The sequence below is a fragment of the Zonotrichia albicollis genome, chromosome 15, assembly GCF_047830755.1.
Source record: "Zonotrichia albicollis isolate bZonAlb1 chromosome 15, bZonAlb1.hap1, whole genome shotgun sequence".
NCBI classification, from domain to species: Eukaryota; Metazoa; Chordata; class Aves; order Passeriformes; family Passerellidae; genus Zonotrichia; species Zonotrichia albicollis.
This window is the reverse complement of record NC_133833.1, coordinates 6,351,897-6,369,665: the sequence shown is the minus strand read 5'-3', so window position 1 is coordinate 6,369,665 and position 17,769 is coordinate 6,351,897. Positions and strand designations below refer to the sequence as shown.

The 17,769-nt window shown below is 57.6% G+C and overlaps 1 protein-coding gene across 4 annotated transcripts; it reads right to left on the bottom strand.

Annotated features, from left to right (window-relative positions):
• Window positions 1-1,374: 1,374 nt before the first annotated feature.
• Window positions 1,375-17,445, bottom strand: ANXA6 (annexin A6). 4 transcript variants are annotated; one of them, XM_074552055.1, is made up of 26 exons: window positions 17,422-17,445; window positions 14,823-14,881; window positions 12,273-12,357; window positions 11,934-12,028; window positions 11,662-11,775; window positions 11,465-11,555; window positions 11,272-11,351; window positions 11,139-11,195; window positions 10,897-10,990; window positions 10,719-10,814; window positions 10,413-10,471; window positions 10,042-10,164; window positions 9,806-9,864; window positions 9,305-9,380; window positions 8,339-8,420; window positions 8,019-8,113; window positions 7,487-7,600; window positions 6,990-7,080; window positions 6,488-6,567; window positions 6,241-6,294; window positions 4,453-4,470; window positions 3,566-3,662; window positions 3,168-3,263; window positions 2,827-2,885; window positions 2,012-2,134; window positions 1,375-1,733 (listed from the first exon to the last, which is right to left on the bottom strand). In XM_074552055.1, exons 2-26 carry the CDS (start codon window positions 14,838-14,840, stop codon window positions 1,674-1,676), a joined length of 2,016 nt encoding a protein of 671 aa, XP_074408156.1. In that variant the 5' UTR covers window positions 14,841-14,881; window positions 17,422-17,445; the 3' UTR covers window positions 1,375-1,673. The 4 variants fall into 4 exon arrangements, with proteins under 4 accessions (XP_074408156.1, XP_074408155.1, XP_005483735.2 ...); XM_074552054.1 differs by lacking the exon at window positions 17,422-17,445 and adding an exon at window positions 17,210-17,367; XM_005483678.3 differs by lacking the exon at window positions 17,422-17,445 and adding an exon at window positions 16,773-16,967.
• Between the last annotated feature and the right edge of the window lie 324 nt (window positions 17,446-17,769).

Here is a 17,769-nt window from a genome sequence, read left to right as displayed (position 1 = left end):
TACAGCCAGAAAATTCACTGATAAATAGTGTATTTCCCAGGAGTGTTTACCCCTGAGAACATCTCCCCTGTACAAACCCCTCGGGTGTGTTTTGGTGACAAGAATGAAGCAGGTGATGGTTCACGTGTCATGGCCCTGTGCTAACACCGAGCAGGGTTCCCCCTGCTCTGAAGGAACACAGCTCCACTGCCCCAAATCCAGCTCTCCCAGGGGTGATGGGCTGTTATCCAAGCCTCACAACTTCCTTGGGCCTTCCTCACTGCTGGGCCCTGTTCCCAGGTGCAGGGAGGTGCCCAGCTCTGCTCCCTGCAGTCTCTGTGCCACCCTCATCTTCAGAAAGCTTTGCTGCAAAACTCAGAGCTCAGTGCGGGGCCGCAGGAAGAGACGGGCAGATGAAGGTTGGGGTTACATCCTCCTTTCAAAACAACTTCTGCAGCTGCTCAGTCTTTGCAGCAGGTTCCTGGCCAAGCAGGTGATCTGTTGGCTGCTGCAGGTGTGGGGTATGTTGAGCCCCCAAGATGCTGTCTGGACAGGGATGCCCAATCCTACTTACAGAGACTAGACAGAGGAACCCAAATCTCTATGGGGAGGGTGAAAAAGCTTCAACCAGACTGTTTTCCACCAAGAAAGGTTATTTTGTTACAAGGGGATGTTTTACAGGAAGGCACCAAGGGAATTTTTAGTGGGATAATACCCAGCTGAGTTGTTTCAGCTTCCCTGGTTTGTCTCTACATGTTGCTGCTTCTTGACCTCAGCTGGTTTTGAAGTGTTGTAATAATATTGTGTTATTATTCCTAACACTGCTTTGATATTTTGAAGGTGAAGCTTTCCTCACCCAGCTGTTCTGAGGAAGACTAGGGTATTCACAACTTTTTGTTCTGACTTGGAAACAATTGAAAGTGCTGGAATTTCCCGCTTTTGGAAATTCCAGTTCTTTTCTCCCAAGTGTTGGGGGAAGTGCAAACAAACTGTTTGGGGGTGTAGCCTGTATGGCATGTGCCTTTCTACTGCTTCTTCAGCAGCTTGAAAGCACAGGAAACCGCGTGTGAGGACGGGTGGATGCCATCAAGTCTGATTTGTATCTCTGGTTTATGAAAGCATCATCCACACAACGGCATGAACCCTGCCGGGGATTTTCAGAGGCATGAAGTGAAGCCCTTGGTGAAGTCCCTGCACTGCTGCCAGCCCCACATGCATTTTCAGCCCCTGTCTCAGCAGAAGCGTTGCTCAGAGAGGTTTTGTGGTGTCTTCAGGGCCCTCCCTGAAGCTGGGGCTGGGCTCTTACCTGAGTTTGTCTACGGGAGCGAGGAGACACCAAGGCTTCCCAGTCCCACCCAAACCTGCCCCAGTAAGTCAACTGCTTTCGCCCCAGGGTCAGCAACAGTGAGGTTTTATTTATCAGATTTTAAATTGTCTTTTCCATCTGGGTAAATTCTTTGGTTTAGTGGCATGTTCAGGTATGAATTCTTTTGCTTCAAGACAGACAATCTCCCTACCCAGACCCCTCTGCTCCCCTCCCCGAGACTCCCCTGCTTGCAATGTGGTGCTGCTTTCCAGCGCAAAGTGAGCTGTTCTCCGGAGGGGACTGAGTGTCCCCTGAAGCCCCCGAAGCTGCGGTGACATCAAGGCAGTGGCTGTGTGCTGGCTCAGACACAAAGGGCCCCAGGTGCCATCTAGTCCTCCCCACCACACAGGGCCAGCAGAGCCTTGCGGTAGTCGCCAGAGGTGTCCTTCTGCAAGAGGGAGAGCTGTGTCACAGAACCAGCCCTGGGCAAGCCTGGTTCCAGGTGCTGGGCACAGCTCCATGTCCTGCACACCCTGCAGGCATCCCTGCGGCAGTGGAAGATGCCAGCACATCCCCTCTACAGCCAGACAGGCCAACTCTGGGGCTGCTGGGAGCAGGTTCCCCCTGCCCAGGTGATGCTCAGCCCTTGTGCCACTCATGGCTCAGGGCCAGGACACTCAGCAAGACAAGGTGATGTGCCAGGAAGGGATGTCCCTGTCCCCTCACCTCAATCATGTGGTGCAGTGATTTGTCAAACAGGTCTATGAACTCGCCCCGGATGTTGAACAGGTCAATCTCGCTCCGAGAAATCATGATCCGGGTCAGGGTCCTCTCATCTGTGCCTGCACCCTGCAAGGGAGAGCTTCAACAAAAAGCCCTGCAGGGACTGGGGCTCACAGGTGCTCCTGGCATCTCCAGCACAGTCCAAGCTGTGGCCCACAGGAAGGCCACAAAAATGAGTCTGGATCACCTCTCCTGTGAGGAAAGGCTGAGGGAACTGGGGTTGTTCATTCAGCCTGAAGATGAGAATGCTCTGGAGAGACCTTTAAAAGGGGCTTTAGAAAGATGGGGACAAACTTTTTAGCAGTGAATGTAGTGATAAGAAAAGGGGTGATAGTTTTAAGTTAAAAGGGAAGATTCAGACTAGTTACAAGGAAGGAATTTTTTACAGAGAGGGTGGTGAAACTGGCACAAGTTGCCCAGAAAGGTGCTGGGTCTCCCCTCTACAGAAACATTCAGGTTGATGGGGCCTTAGATAGTCTTGAAGACTTCCCTGCTTATTGCAGGGAATTGGACTAGATGAAACCTTCAAAGGTCTCTTCCAACCCTAACTGTTCTATGATCTCTCCTTGGACATATGCTGGACTTGCTGCCAGCAAGACATCATCCTGACACATCTCCTGATACCCCCAGATGTTGGTTTGAGCCCAGCCTTCCCTACTCCCTCAGGGACAGCCAGACGACAAACCCCATCCCTTCCATGGGGTTAAAGCACAGTCCCAGAGGGAGCCCAGCCCAGCCCCAGGAGGGTCTGTCCTCACCTTCATGGACTTGTAGAGCTTGTCAGCAAAGAAAGCCGGCTTGTTCTTCACACTCCGGACTGTGACACACAGAGGGGACAGAAAGGGGGTTCATGGCACCCAGGGGACACAGCACAGCAAGGAGCTGTGGCACCACTGTCTCAGCCACAAGCCCTCCTTGGTACAAGGGTGCAGGCCTGGCCCTCTCTAGGGACCCCATAAGTGCCCCAACCCCATGCCCCAGTGGAGTCTCCATGGCCCAGCATGGAGATTCCCAGCAGGAATCTGGTGCCCCCCTGCCTGGGCAGTGCCAGCTGGAGGGGCTGCCTGCCCTCTGAGCCCTGTGCAGAGGGAGCACTGACTGATGGCCACGAAGGCGTCCCGGACATCTCCCGACATCCGCTTCTTGATGGCGTGCTCCACGTCATGGTTGGTCATCTTGATGAACTCCTGGAACACTGGGCATGGGGGAGAGGAAGGGGTCATTGCTGAGCTGCTCCAGCCCAGCCCTGGGCACCCTGGAGATTGGAGCCCCAGCTCCAGTCTGGAGACTTCTGGACCAGGTGGGACCAGAGCAGGCTTGGGTGATTTTAACAAGCCACCTCAAATGCCAGGCCATACCATTTCCACTGCCTCATCCCCACCACAGCTGGGGAAACAGGGCTCAACCTCAGCCTTGAGGGTACCCCCATCTCCCCATCTCCCACCCAGCCCAAATCCAAGCACTGGTGCTGCAGCTGATGGAGAAATGGGATCCTACCTCTGCGGAGGTGGGGGTAGCTGCGGGTGCAGAGGATGCTGAGGAATCGGGTCTCCAGGGAGTCACTGGAGTCATTGCTGGACACATCAGCAAGTTTCTGGGAGAGAACAAAGAGTGAACATGGAGACAGAGCAGAGAGGGACACAGGTGTCAAAAAGCTCTTCCTGGGACAGCCAGTCCTGACTGGAAACCTTTTTGTAAAGAGATTATGAGCAGGAAAATAGCTGGGGATTTTTCCCCCTAAAAAAGGCATTTCCTCTGCATGGGTGTGAAGCTGCACACTCACAGATTATCTCTAAGAAAATACGTTTTCCAGTTTTTATGAAAAAAGCTCTGCAGTGCTCATGGTTAAAACTTTTTTTGTCCTTTGTGGAGGATGTTTCAGGGGTGACAACACCACCTGAAGAGGAAATTCAGGGCTGCCAGATCCAGAAACCACTCTGGGCCACAGCAGTGCTGCCCATGAATGAAATGGCTGCCATTCCTCTGTGGGCATCAGTGGGAGGCTGTGCTCATCTCATCCATTAGGCCATTGCAGGAGAAAGTCACCCCTTCCCCAATTCCCACTTTTGGGGAGCCAGGGAAGCCGGCCCTGAGTCCCACATGCCTGGAACATGCAGGCAGCAGGCAGGCTTGATCCCCAGGGGCAGGGCAGGTTCCTTTCTCCCTCTCCTGCCCCACACTGCAGGGAAGTGCCCTCATTGCAGGTCCCATCTGTCCCCTTGTTCCCTATCCTGATGCAAGAGTCCCAAGCCACTGAGCACAGCCCATGGGGTCAGAAAGGCCTGGCTTGTGGGGCTGCAATTCCCAGCCCCAGCCCTGCACCCCAGGGCTGCAGCATCCCTTCAAACGTGCAGAAGGGTGAGGAGCAAAAGGCAGGCACTCACCAGGGTCTCAGCAACAACCTGGTGGAGAGAGAGAGACAGGAAGACAACAGGGTCAGAAGGTGCTGCTCAACTTTTATAACTCCCTGACAGAGCAAGGGAAATCTAGCAAAATCCCTTCAAACTACCTGTCCCCAGGTCCCCTGCTTCCCCATGAGCAGGACCTGTGTCCTGCTGCAGTTTGGCCTCTACACCAGGACCTTGGGAGGGGGCTCTTTGCCAAACAAAGTGATTCCCCCCCAGCCCTGGAGCTTGGGTGCCAGCCTGTTGCTCCTCTTGGAGCATCCTTGCCTGGCTTTAGGCTGGCTCCCACCAGCCCACCTCTGCCAGTGGGATGAGGGGAAGGGCAGCTGTGCTGACAGAGCACAGCGTGGTGCCAGTTCAGGTGCCACCTGGCTGGCTTGCCCCTGTGCTCCCTGGCTCTCTCTGTGCAGCAGGGTGGGGTGAGCAGCAGAACATGCAGCAGGGGTGCAGGCAGTGAAGGGGCAGTGATGCTTTAGGATTTTAGGTTTTATATTTTACATATATTTGTAATCCTGCAGTGCCTTAGTGTATAACTCTGAACTCCATATAGAGTTAAACTCCATTAGCTACTGCTTTCCCATTTTAGTCAGACAAAACAATTCCTCTCTAGGCCTGGGAATCAAGGACACCTTATTGTCTCAGGCCCCAAGAAATGTAAACAAAAGGGAGCTGGGGGGGGAGCAAACTTAGGGTAAATGACTTCATTACCTAAAGCTGTAATTGGAATATTAACCCCTAATATGCAAATGGAGCAAACTTATAAAAGTATGAAAACCTTTGACCTGTCAACCATTTTTGGGTGTAGCTGCTGGGGGGCTACATGTGCCCTAAATGTACCTGAAGGCCCTTCAATAAATATAACTGCTTTTAATTCTCTTAATTTTGTCTGGCCTCTGTTTTTAGGTGGTCCCAAAAAAGCAGGAGCAGAGGTACAGGCAGAGAGGGTGGCAGGGTGCAGGCAGTGCCAGGGCAGAAGTACAGGCTGAGTGTGACAGGGTGCAAGCAGTGAACAGACAGGGACACAGGCAGAGAGTGTGACAGGGTGAAGGCAGTGCACGGACAGGGACACAGGCAGCACAGCATCCACTCCCTCTGCTGGTGGCAGCCCTGCTGGGAATGCTGTGCTGCTCTCCTGTGCATTGGAACATCCAGTGCTGGCACAGCACAGCCAAGCAAGGTCTCGGGTTTGACCCTACACAAATCTTCCCAGCCCCTTACAGAAAAGATGCAGCCCTGAGGAGCAGGGGGCCAGGGGACACAGCCCGTGGATCACAGGTCTCCTGGCACCAGGAGCTCAGCCAGGGAATGGTCCCTACACCTCCCTGCACTGCTTCTGGCTGCTCAGCCTTCCCCCTCCAGTTGTGTCTCACCACACCAGGAGAAGTGTGGAGCACCCCAGGGTTGCCCCCTGCACAACACACAGAGCTGGGTGGCTCCTACAAACCGGCCCAAAGCTGTGTTCGAAACTCAAATTTCAGCATCAGTGAGTGTTACTGAACCACAGAGTGGCAGCTCTGCAGCCTACAGGTGGGGAACTCCCTGGGGCTGCTTTCCCCATGCACGGAGCAGCAGAGCTTTAGGAATCAGGAAAGGGAGCTTTGCTTCTAAGGGTGTCATTTCACCTGGCATCTCCCCCTGCAGTTCACAGACACCCTGGCCCAGCAGAATTTGCTTCCCTGAGAATGTCAGTTCCAGACCAGGGCATGCAACATCCTCTCCTTTTTTTTAATGCAAAGCCCATGAGAGCACTGCCAGTATGGGTCTTACCTTGGCATCTTCGTGTGCCTGGGTGAGGTTCTCTGGTCCTTCGTCACGGTTGCCCTGTGGTTGGATACAAAAATCATGGAGATGGAGAGGGGACATCTCCTGGGAGAGCCCCACGTGAGGGGGTGGCAGACAGTCCAGCAGCACTGCCCAGCCAGGCAGGGATGCTGTGTCTCTCCAGCCACTCCTTCCAGACCCCAGCACTGCCTGTGGCAGGGAGAGGAGAATTCCCAGTAAGAGCTGCTCTTACCAGAGCCAGGGACACGAGAATCCTCTTGAAATGCCCCGATGTGTCAGAGCTCAGGTCATCTTCCAGGCTCTTGTGGTAGGCTGTGGAGAAGGGATGGCTGAGCCCTGAAGCTCAGATTCCCACCCACCAGTGCCTGTTGTGCCTGTGGTCCCCATGGGAAGCATGGCTGAAGCAGATGCTGAATTCAAGGGAAGAGGGGATCACCCCAGAAGCTCTAATTCCCTGAGCATAAGCACAGCTCTTCTCCAGGTACTCTGGAGGAAATAGGATCATTGTGAAAGAGCCCTCAGGGAAGGAGACATTGATGGCAGAGCTGTGGCATGTCACCATGAGATGGAGAGAGGTGAGGAGCAGCACTCTGCTGGAGGCACTAACAAACCTTCACAGCACCAAGCCATGGACCCAACCCAGAGACAAAACTTTGCCTGGGCTCTGAAAGGACCTTGCACAGGGTGCTCTGTGCCCAGAACCTGGGTGCTCCCCTGTCCCTCCTGTGCCCTACCTTCCTGATAGGCGTCGTTGATAGCCCTGATCTCCTGGTTGTTCCGCGTGGCCATGATTTCGATGAGGACACTCTCATCTGTGCCAGCCCCCTGGAAGAGAAAGCCATGGTGGGTGCTGCAGGTGCCAACACCAAATGGGGACAGGATGGCACCACCCTGCAGTGCCAGGCAAGGAGGGGTCCAGAAACCATGTGGCAAAAGTCTATGCCCAGCAAATGGGCTGGTAGGAATCAACATGGAAGTGTGCAAGTACGCTGCTGGTGAGGTCCCAGCTGGTGTGACTGGTGGATAGCAGTGCATGTCACTGGTTTGCCCCTACCCTGGCCCCTACCAGCTGGCTGAGCATGCTGGGCTGCAAAGAGGCATGCAAGTCTTGAGTGCAAACCAGGTCTTTGTCCTGGAGCTTTCTGATATTTTCTTCTCCGTAAGAGAGAGACCCTGGGGCACGTGAAGCTGTGGCATTACCACCCTGGGCCACCAGCAGTGTGACAATTACCTCCACAGCCTTCCTCAGCTGCTTGGCATCATACTGAGCCGGCGTCAGCATCAGCCCAAGGATCAGCTTGGCCAAGCTGCCAGACAGCTCAGACTTCAGGTCTGCCAACAGGTCCTGCAAAAGCATTTGAGAGTCCAGTCCCCAGCTGCTTCTGCAGGGATGGACCAGTTGAGGCAACATGAGAGAAAAAAAGGGGAGGAGAGGTTAGGGATTGGAGACATGTGTGAAAACCCTTGGGGCAGTTTGAAGTCACATATTTGGGTGGCTCTGGGGAGATTCTGGCTCTGGAGTTCTCTGTGCAGAGCAGCAAGCAAAGGGGAAGGGACAACCTCGCTTGGGCTGGTGGGGCACCCAGAGTGGGAGGCTGCTGTGACAACTGTTTCCCTTGGGGGAGCCATGCCAGGGCATGTGGGTGTGCCCCAGCTGCCCACTGCTCCCTGGGCAGGATTCCTTCCAGTGAGGGGCTGATCTCCATGTGGGAGGGGGCAGGATGTGGGCAGGAGGAAGCAGGGTGGGATGGAGGCTGCAGTACCCTGCCATAATGAGCCTTGTAAGCCTTTATGATCTGTTGCCTCTGCGCGTTGCTCCTCTTGGTCACCACCTCTATGATGGCTCCTTCATCCGTGCCTGCAAGGACAGCAGAGCCACACTGTGTCAGTATGTCACCGTGTCACCCCTGATCACCTGCACGTCACCACCCCCACAAACTGGGTAGGCAGGGAAGGGAGAACTCCCACAGTCTCTCTTCCCCCTGGGGCTTCCATGCAGCCTACGTGTGAGCCAGGGTGGATTCTGTGCCCCAGGAGCTGCTGAGGAGCAGCAGGAAAGCCCAAAGTCACGGTCCCCACTTACCCAGGCCCTTCATGGCCTTCCTCAGCACCTGTGCATCACCATCATCATTGAAGTCTCCTGCAGGCTGCACAGTTCCTCGCAGCTGTCGGTGCAGAGAGGGGGTCATGGTCACCCTCAGGATGAGAGGGAGGGAGGAAGGGATGAAGGGATGGAGAGATGGAGAGAAGGAGAGGTGGAGAGGAGGGAAGGTGCCACCCAGCAAGCTGAGGCCAAAGCAGGTTCTGTGTTAGTGCAAGCACCTGGGGATCAGTGAGGATCTACCCACCACCGTCACCCCTTCCATTAAGGGGCAAACCATAGCCAGACCAGCAGAGAGCAGGAAGAGAACAGCAACAGACAGTCCCTGGAGCCTCAGTGTCCTGCCCAGTGTTACACCTGCCTGCCCTAGCCTGGAACATCTCAGCCTGGGCTGGCCATGCCACTGAGAGACAGAGCATGAGTCACTAAAAGGGTACCCACTCCTGCCCTACAGTTCTATCCTCCTGTGTCCCTATGCTCCAAACACATCTCCATCCTCACAGTGTTCATGTAGGGCTCAGGGTGTATTTTCTGCATATCTCAGAGCACCCTTTTGTGGGAGTTTCAGCTGCATGCATGTTGCCACTCCCCATATGCAGCCATGCCCTGGCCAGCTCTGGGCTGCCCCAGGGGGCAGGAGTTCTTTGGTGGGCACTGGAGCCAGGGCTGCATGTGATGCATTGCAGAGACATGCAGGACCCACTGCCCCAAGGGAGGAAGGCCTCAGAGAGAGGAGGGGGTTAGTGGAGCCCACAGGAGGCAGCCAGCCCTGCCATGGTTCCATCCTGCCAACCTCGTACCCCAAAACCAGAGAATGGCATCAAGAGAAGCCAGGGAGCGAGAGTCAGAGCAGAGGAGTGGGGCTGGCTGTGCCCCATGGCAGAGAGGAGCAGCCAGGGGTTCCCAAGCTGGCAGGCAGCACACAGGGGTGCAGGGGTGGGTGCTGACCTCTACTTTGACCGCACTAAGCTCCCACATCCGATAGGCCACCTGCGCCGCCTCGGGGAAGAACTCACCTGCAGCACTGCAACGGAGGGCAAGGACAGGGGACAGTGAGCCATGGGGCCCTGCGCCTGCCAGCAGCCCCCTCACCCTGTCCTGCTCCTCCACGAGGGGTGTTTTGTATCCACTGGGCACAGGGGCAGGAACCAGGTGCTTGCTGTGGGGCTGGATGGGTGGGAATGGGAGGAAATGTGTGGTGAATCCCAACCTCCCCCACCAGAGCATCCTCCCTCCAGGGGTTTGGCTCTGCCCTGCAGGGCTCCCATGTGCCAAAAAGGGACCATGACATTGTGGCTGGCCATGCACAGGGGCCACAGGGCCCCCTGTACCAAACCACAGTCACTGTGGGTGCTGCTGGTCCAGGTGCTCCACCAGGCTCTGACCCAGATGTTGTACCCAGCACCAAGGGAACAAAGAGGGACAAAGGGGGGTGACAGGTGGTCTTACTCATCATCCCCTCCACACAGCTTCAGCAGAGCCTTCTTGTACTCCCCAGACGTGTCCTCCTGGAAAAGCAGATGGAGACAGGACCATGCAGTAGGTAAAAACAAGGTAGTGCCATGGGATGGGCTCATGGAGAGGGGTCTCCCTGAACCCAGCACAGTCCTCCCAGGGGTGCTGGCATCATGAGGGAGGCAGCAGCAGCAGCTGTTGGAGGGTGAGCAGGGACCCCCAGCACTTACCTTTATCATGTTGTAGAGAGATTTCTCATACTTGGTCCTGAACACCTCCCGGATGTCCAGCATGTCGATCTCGCTGCGCGACACCATGATGCGGATCAGAGTGTTGTCCCTGGTGCCCAGACCCTGCAATGGACCAACCCCACATCAGGCCTGGGATGGCCGAGCAGCGCTGCTCAGCCCATCACCTGTTGGACCCTCTATCTGATCTCTACCCAGCCCTGGCTCTGAAGGAATAACTCCTTTGGAGGGAAGGGCAGAGACCCCAGGTCACCTGCCTTCATGGACCTGTGTCACCCTGCTCTCCAGCAGCACCCCGTGGCAAGGGGACCCTGCAATGCTGGGCACCTGTAGATAAGGGGAAATACACTCACCTTCATGGCCTTGTAGAGCCTTTCAGCAAAATACTCTGCTTTGCTCCTGATGCACTTCACTGCAGGGAAATTGAGGTGTGGTGAGGGATGCCAGCAGCCAGCTTCACCAGTGCCCCCAACCTCTGAGCACCCACACCCCATGGGAACCACATCCAGCATCCCCACCCATCCTCAAGGAGCCTCCCTGAGCTCCCAGATACCAGGTACAGCCACAGCCCTGACCCTGCTGGCCCCTGCGCTGAGCCCTGCCAGCCCAGGAAGGGCAGTGCTGTGTTTCTGCAGGATCCCCATGTGGGGCTGGCTTACCCACGGCCAACATCAGCTTCTCAAAGTCACCAGAGAGCTCCCCCCGGATGCTCCTCTCAATGGGCTTCCCAGCAATCTTCAGATATTCATCAAAGACTGTGGGATGAGAGCAAGGAGATGCCTGGAGGAGCTGCCAGGGCACCTTCAGGCCCACTCTGAGCTCACAGGTGATGCTCACCCAGGCGGAGATGCTGCCTGCTCCTCCGGCCAAGGATGAAGATGAACTGGGCCTCATCTGTGCCCCATTTCAGCTCCCCAGCTTCCAGCAGGTCCTGGTGGGATGGGGAAGGTGCCACAGCCTGACTCAGGGTGTTCCCCTGGCAGCCACCCACCTTTTGCACCATAAATCCAGATGTCCCAGTGCCACCAGCCCCATCCCTGCCCAGATATCACCTATCAGAGTGACCCACCAAGGCTCACCTTGGCATCCTGCTCCACCAAGTCCTCGCTCACCACATCGTCCTCTTCCCTGGCACCCTGTGGGAGAGAGATGGGCTCAGCCCTGCAGGGCACAGGCACCCACCACCTGCAGATGCTGGACAGATGGACATACCTGAAGCAGAACAACGAGCATCTTCTTGAAGTGGCCTGATGTGTCTCCAACGATGTCAGCTTCCAGGTCTCTCCCATAGGCTGGTGGAAAAGGAAGGGAAGAGGTCAGGCCTGAATGCCTGGATCCTTTCACTTCTGCCCTTTTTGTGGCCCAAGGGGACACAGGGCAGCCCCTGCCCTTTCTCAGCCCTCACCATCTTTGTAGGCAGCCACCAGGTCATGGATCTCCTGGTTGGTGCGGGAGGCCAGGATCTCAATGAGGCACTTCTCATCTGTGCCGACGCCCTGTGGGCAGAGACACAGCCCCATGAGGCCTGGGCTGGCTGGGCTGCCCTCAGAGGGGCCCTGGGCAGCGTGCCCACCCCTGGGAGGGTGCCCACCCCTTCCTCACCGAGATGGCATCTTTGATCTCTTTGGCATCTCCATAGGCTGGGGGCCGCATCAGGCTCACGATCAGCCGCTCAAACTTCCCCGTCAGCTCGTACTTCAGGTCTGCAATCAGGTCCTGGTGGAGGGGCAGAAAGGGGCTGGGGGATCCTTTGCTCCACAGCATGTCTGAGTGGCTCCAGGGAGTGCTGGGTCCCTGCATGGGCTGCGGGGTGGCAGCCACAGCCACTTGTGTTTGCAGTGGGGCCAAGGGCCAGGGCGTGCTCCTGGCCTTACCTTCCCATAGAGGGACTTGTAGGCCTGGCAGATCTCCACCCGCTGCTTGTTGCTCCTGGAGGTGATGAGGTCGAGAATGGCCTCCTTGTCACTGCCTGTGGGGAGAGCCAGGAGTCACCACAGCCAGCCTGCTGTGCCCAGAGCTGCTCTGGAGCTGGGGCTGGGAGAACAAGCAGAGCCAAGCTGGCTCCAGGGAGGAGAGGAAACCAGGAGAGTCAGCCAGGTGAGAGGGGAAGGGATGCAGGACACCCAGCCATGCCAGGGTCAACCAGGGAAAAAGGGACACCAAGGAAAAAGGGACACGGGGTAGCCCTGGGACAGTCTGAGGAGCATCCATACCAAATCCCTTCATGGCATTGTACAAGGCCTCTGCATCCTGGTTGGCATCAAAGCCCTGGAAATCCTTCACTGAGCCCCTGTAGACCTGTGGGAAAGGAGAGAGAAGGTACAAGAGGAAGGAGCAGCCCCAGTGGGATGGGGGAAGGAGAAATTGAAGCTGAGCAGGAGTGAGGTCAGATCCTTTATGGCTCAGGTTGCCCAAGGCAAAGCTCAAGCTCAGACATAAACAATTGTTTTCCTCTGCAGTTGTTCCCTTTCCTGTTTACTCTCCCTACAGAGGGAATTAATTTTCCACTGCCTGTTGCAAGCAAGGAACCACTTTGGATGGTGAGGATGAGACAAAATTACAGGCACAAATGGGCTGCTAAATGGAGAACACTGAGAAGCACCAGAGCTGCCAACAGCGTGTCCTGCTCCAGCATGCACTGCTGTGGGGCCCAGGCTGATCCAAGGGGCTGGAGCAGAGACCCTGGGTACTGGGGGTTGATATAAGCCACTTCTATCTGCTCTTCAGCCACTTCCAGACTGCCCAGGAATGACACCTCCAGAGAGCTCAGGAAAAAGGATGGACCAAAATCCCCCTTCCCAGGTCAGCTCTGTTCGGGAGAATTCACCCCACAGGAGCCTGAATGAGATCAGCAACCCCTGGGTGAAAGCAGAGGTGAAACCATCCTGGCCCCACATGAGGAACTGGGATACATCTCCACCAGAGGCACAGAGTGGGAAGAACTGAGCAGCAGCATTTCTTTAGCTGTCATGCTGACAAACAGGGGGTCTGGGAGCTGAGCTGGGGCTGTCAGCTGTGTCAGCACTCAGGGAAACTGAGCATCCTTCCTTGGCTCTGCTGGGTCTGTGCACTTCCCTGGGCTCATCTGCTCAGGATCTGCTGCATGGCTTCCTCAGGAGCTGCACAAGGGCCCAGGCCTGCTGCCAGCATGGACATCTAAAGCCAGCATATCCTCAGAGAAGATGGGCATCAATGTCCCTGACCCAGGAAGTGCCTCCAGGAATGATCCCAAGGAGATGGACTCAGGGCAGCTCTCCTGGCTCCCTTCCCAATGTCACAGCAGCTCTGCTGCACATCCCCCAGCACCTTCACAAACAAACCAGCCTCTCTCCTCCTGTTTTCCAGAGAGAAGCTGGGCACATCCCACAGGCCCTCCTGGGAGGAGCTGCTGGCACTGGTGTCCCCAAGAGGAGATGCTGCCCTTCCAGGGAACCAGGCAGGCACGGGACAGATCGTATTGCAGGTGATTCATCAGGAGAGCTGGATTTAGCCCCACTTCCCAGCAGCTCCCAGACCCTCCTGGCTTGGTACACGCTGCTCCCACACACATGCCTTACAGGCATGGAAATAAATTGAAAGGCAAAGGAGGTGCCTGGAGGCAGCAGGAGTGGACAAGGTGGCTGGAGGGTATTGGGAAGTCAAGATATTGGCTTTGGTTAAATGGAGAGGAAGAGCAGGGCTGTGTTCCTGCCTGCTGAGCCATCAAAGCATGAGCTGCCTGCCTTGCTGGAGCAAGGGAAACTGAGGCAGGAGCTCAGTGCTCTGCATCACCCCACACTCCCTGCATTCTGTGTGGGAATGAGCCCCAGGCAAGTGTGGGAACATCAGCTGGGATAGAAACAGCATCCTGCCCACTGCATACTCCTCATACCCCCTTTCCCCCTTTCCTTGCTGTTTCAGCTGCCAGGGGCCTCCTGCCTCCCCTCCTCCAGCCTCTGAGTCATCCTGGCCTGTCCAGGATCTCCCAGCTAAAAATAAGCCACACTGGGGCCAGGAGGGTGGAAGCGAAATTCCCAGCGTGGCTTTGCTCTCTTCCACCCCATGGCTGCTTGGGGTCCTGGGCTGCTGCAGGAAAATGCTGCACCCTGCCTCAGTTTCCCCACCCAGACCAACCACTGCCTTAGCTGGGCAGGAAGCTTTGGGCAGTAAGGTTGGAGGGAATGATTGCTGGATTTCCCCAGGGGATGGGAAGCAGAGCCTGGCCCCAGCAGAGCAGAAGGAGGCTCTGGGCTGGGACTCCTCCCCTGGCAGCAGGCAGGCTGCACGGAGCCAGCCATGCCTGCCCATCGAGGCAGAGCTTCCACCCACACCGAGATGTTTTCCTGGCTGCAGGGGAGCACCTGCTCACACAGCTGCCACACTGCACCAGCCTGGAGTGGGAAGAAATCCAGGCTGGGAGAGGGGAAAGGCCCAAACAGGGCTGCATGCCTTGCAGCATGATCAGGCAGGAGTTTTCTCCATCAAATGCCCAAATCCCCAGTGCAACATCTCTTCTCCCCTTCCCACGGCCCTGCTTCTCTTCCCCATCCCACTGTGGTCCCAAAAGGATTTTTGCTCCTTGCTGTCCCTGCTCCCCAGCCCAGCACTTCCCCCATCTGCATCACATCCAGACAGCACTGGCTGGAGAGGCAGGAATGTAAACAGGCTCTGGGCAGCACGGTGTCCATGCACGTCACCCCATCCCTGCTGCTGCTGCTGGAGACACTGCCCCAGCCCTGGGGGCTGCTCTGGGCCCAGCCCTGCCCTGGGGAGGTCACCCTTACCTTTCCTTGGGGTGCCATGGTTCAAAGCTGGAGATCACTGGTGTGAGGGCAGGGAGGAGCTGTGGAAGGGAACAGAGAGGTCAGTGTGAGCCAAGGCCCCTCTCTGCAGGCTGGGTGAGTTAAGGGAGGGTTTGCTCCCTCCTGGGGGTGGGGCCCATGGGAGAGCACTGCCATGGATGGATCAGGGAAAGGGGAGAGCACTGCCAGGTGCTGCAGGATGGATCAGGGAGAGGGGCTTTGCTGGCTTTGCACAGCCACCCTGTGGTTACTGAGCCTTTGGAATCTGGCACTGAGGGCACCCCACAGGTCAGGGGCAGAGCACAGCCTGCACAATTTCCTGTCAGTACCAAGAGAAACCAGAGGAGAAAAATGTGCTGAATACATGGAAACAGGCTGAGCATTCTCTGCAGGGCTGGGCCTTCTCCCTGCACCCCTCAATGTCCCTCCTGCTCCCCTGCAGCCCCAAGCCCTGGGGCCATCCCAGCCTCAGCAGCTGCTGGGGACATTTCCTTGTCTCATGTTGCTGGGCAGCCCCCACAGCATCCCCAGAGCTGTTATCTGCGTTTCTGTGCAGCCATCAAGGCCACCACCAGTCCCACACATCCTTGGAGACCAGAAAACACAGCTGGGTTTCCAGGGTAACTTGCAGGTTGTTTTCTAACACCAGCACCGTTTATAACTGCAACCCACTGCGGTGTGGGCTCTCCCCACCCTCCCAGAGAAAGTCCCCCAGCAGCGCCATTTGCTCCAGAAGAAGCTGGTAGAGGGAGAAAACCAGCTGGAAAATGGAGCCCGGCCATGAATGAACCGCTGAGCGTCAGCTGAGGCCCCGCCTGGCTCCTTCACCCTCCCTCTGAGACACGTTGCAGAAAAATGCAGAGCAGAGCAGAGCAGGGCCACCCCGGGGGATTTCTGACCCACAGGAGTTCGGTTTCATGCCATGGAGCGGGCAGGAGAAATCCCATGAACTTCCCATGCCTTGGCAGAACATCCCTGCGGGGGCTCCCATGCAAGGGAAGACCCAGCCCCGCAACCATCTGTGCAGCTGGGTGTCCCTGCCTGGGCACAGGGAGCTTCCAAAAGCACCCACAGGCACTGTGCTTGAGGGGAGAGAGTTTTGCAAAAGCGCGGAGCTGCTTTCACCTCTCCTTCCCCTCCAGCCGGCGAGGGTGTGAGCCTCGCCCCTTCCCGTGGTGCGGGCCGGGGACAGCCCCACATGTCCCGCAGGCAGTGGGGCCGCACTGCGGATGCTGGGTGGGTGCCAAGGGGTCCTACCCCGCACAAACAGCCTGGTAATGCCCCTCTGGAGCCTGTGAAACCTCCTGGGCATGAGGAAATCCCAGCATGGCACAGCCCCGCTCCCTCTCTCCATCCATGTGGCAGCGGGGCTGAGAACACCCAGCTCATCTCGGCACTGGTGGGGACTCGCCGACCACACCCAGTCCCCGACCTGTCCTTGTAGTGTCCCGTCCCTGTCCCCGCTGCTGGTGACACCTGCGCGGATCCCGGGAGAGCAGCCCCGGGAAAATCCCCGCACAAACACACCCCGTCCATCGGGCAGCATGGGGGTACACCTGCCCCCCACCCAACAACCGAGACATGTGGGTTATGGGGATCCCGTGGGAAATCCTGAGTGATGCACACAGCCTCTGTGGAAGCCTGTTTTGCCAGCAGTGCACCCCTCCAGGCTCCCCAAAGCCCCCCCAGGGCTGTGAGCTCCGGGCTGCACCCCAAGAGCCCGACTGGCTTGAGGGGCTCCCCCAGCACAGAGGCCACAGCACCCAGCGCCCCGCCACCCCCTGTCCTGGAGCAAAGGGAGCTTCCCCGGGTTATAAATACCGGACCATTCTCCTGCAGGGCTTCCCCAAAATGCCCTGCCCCACCCCACTGCCAAAAGCTCCCAGGCCTTGAGGAGCTGCGGCCCCCGGGGCTGCTGTGGGCTGCCTTTACCTGTGCACAGCTTGGTGGGTACCAAGGCAGGGGGGATCCCTCCCCAGCCTGGATCCCGCTGGAAGGAGGGCAGGAGGGATGGGCGGTTCCGCAGCCGCCGCAGCACCAAAGCCCGGACGGACTGAGGCGCATCTCGGCCGGGACACACCCAGCGGGGCCCGCAGCCCCCACCTCAGAAAGCAGCACCGGCAGCGCAGCCCCCGCGATTTGTCAAGAAAGAAAGATTTTTCATAAAAACAAAAACCCCAGGGATTCCCCCTACAGCCACCCCTTGGATGGAGCCTCCCCTTGCGCAGCTCACCGCCCAGCCCAACCAAGGCTTTCCACGACTTTCCTCCCCCCAGGCAATTGCGGTGAAAAGTGCCCGTCCCGGTCGGGCACCCCGCCCCGCACTCCCACCCCGCAGCCGCGGTGCCCCGGCCCAGGCGGGCACTGACCGGCAGCGCGGAGCTCTCGCCGGGTGCGCTCGCAGGAGCCGCGGCCGCGCTCGGGCTGTGCGCGGGGCCGAGCGCTCGTCCTTGGCCAGCAGCTGTTTCCTCACGGCCACAGCGTCACCGCCCCCTGTCCCCGCCTGCCACGGCCACATCCCACCCCCGGTGCCGTGCCAGAGCTCAGCCCGCGGCGCGCAATGTCACCCCCGCAAAATCACCCGCGGTGCGGCGGCGCCCGGTGTCACCCGCAAAGTCGCCCTGCTGTGGGGAATGGGGGTCTCCTGGCACAGAGCCCCGCTGGTGTGTGCGGGGCGCTGTGCCAGCAGCGGTGGCTCCGTGCCACACGCACACTGCCAGGCAATGCCGGTGATTGCATTTCAGCGCAAGGAAATGTCACCCTCCTGTCCCCCAGCTGTGGTTTCCTGCCAGGCGCAGGGTACCCCAGTGCCTCCCGGCCCTGCCGCCAGCCAGCCAGCTCCTCCCGCACCAAATCACCCCAAATCATCCCAAATCACCCTTCCCTGCTCACGGCTGGGAAATGTCCGTCCCTGACCCTCTGCAGGAGT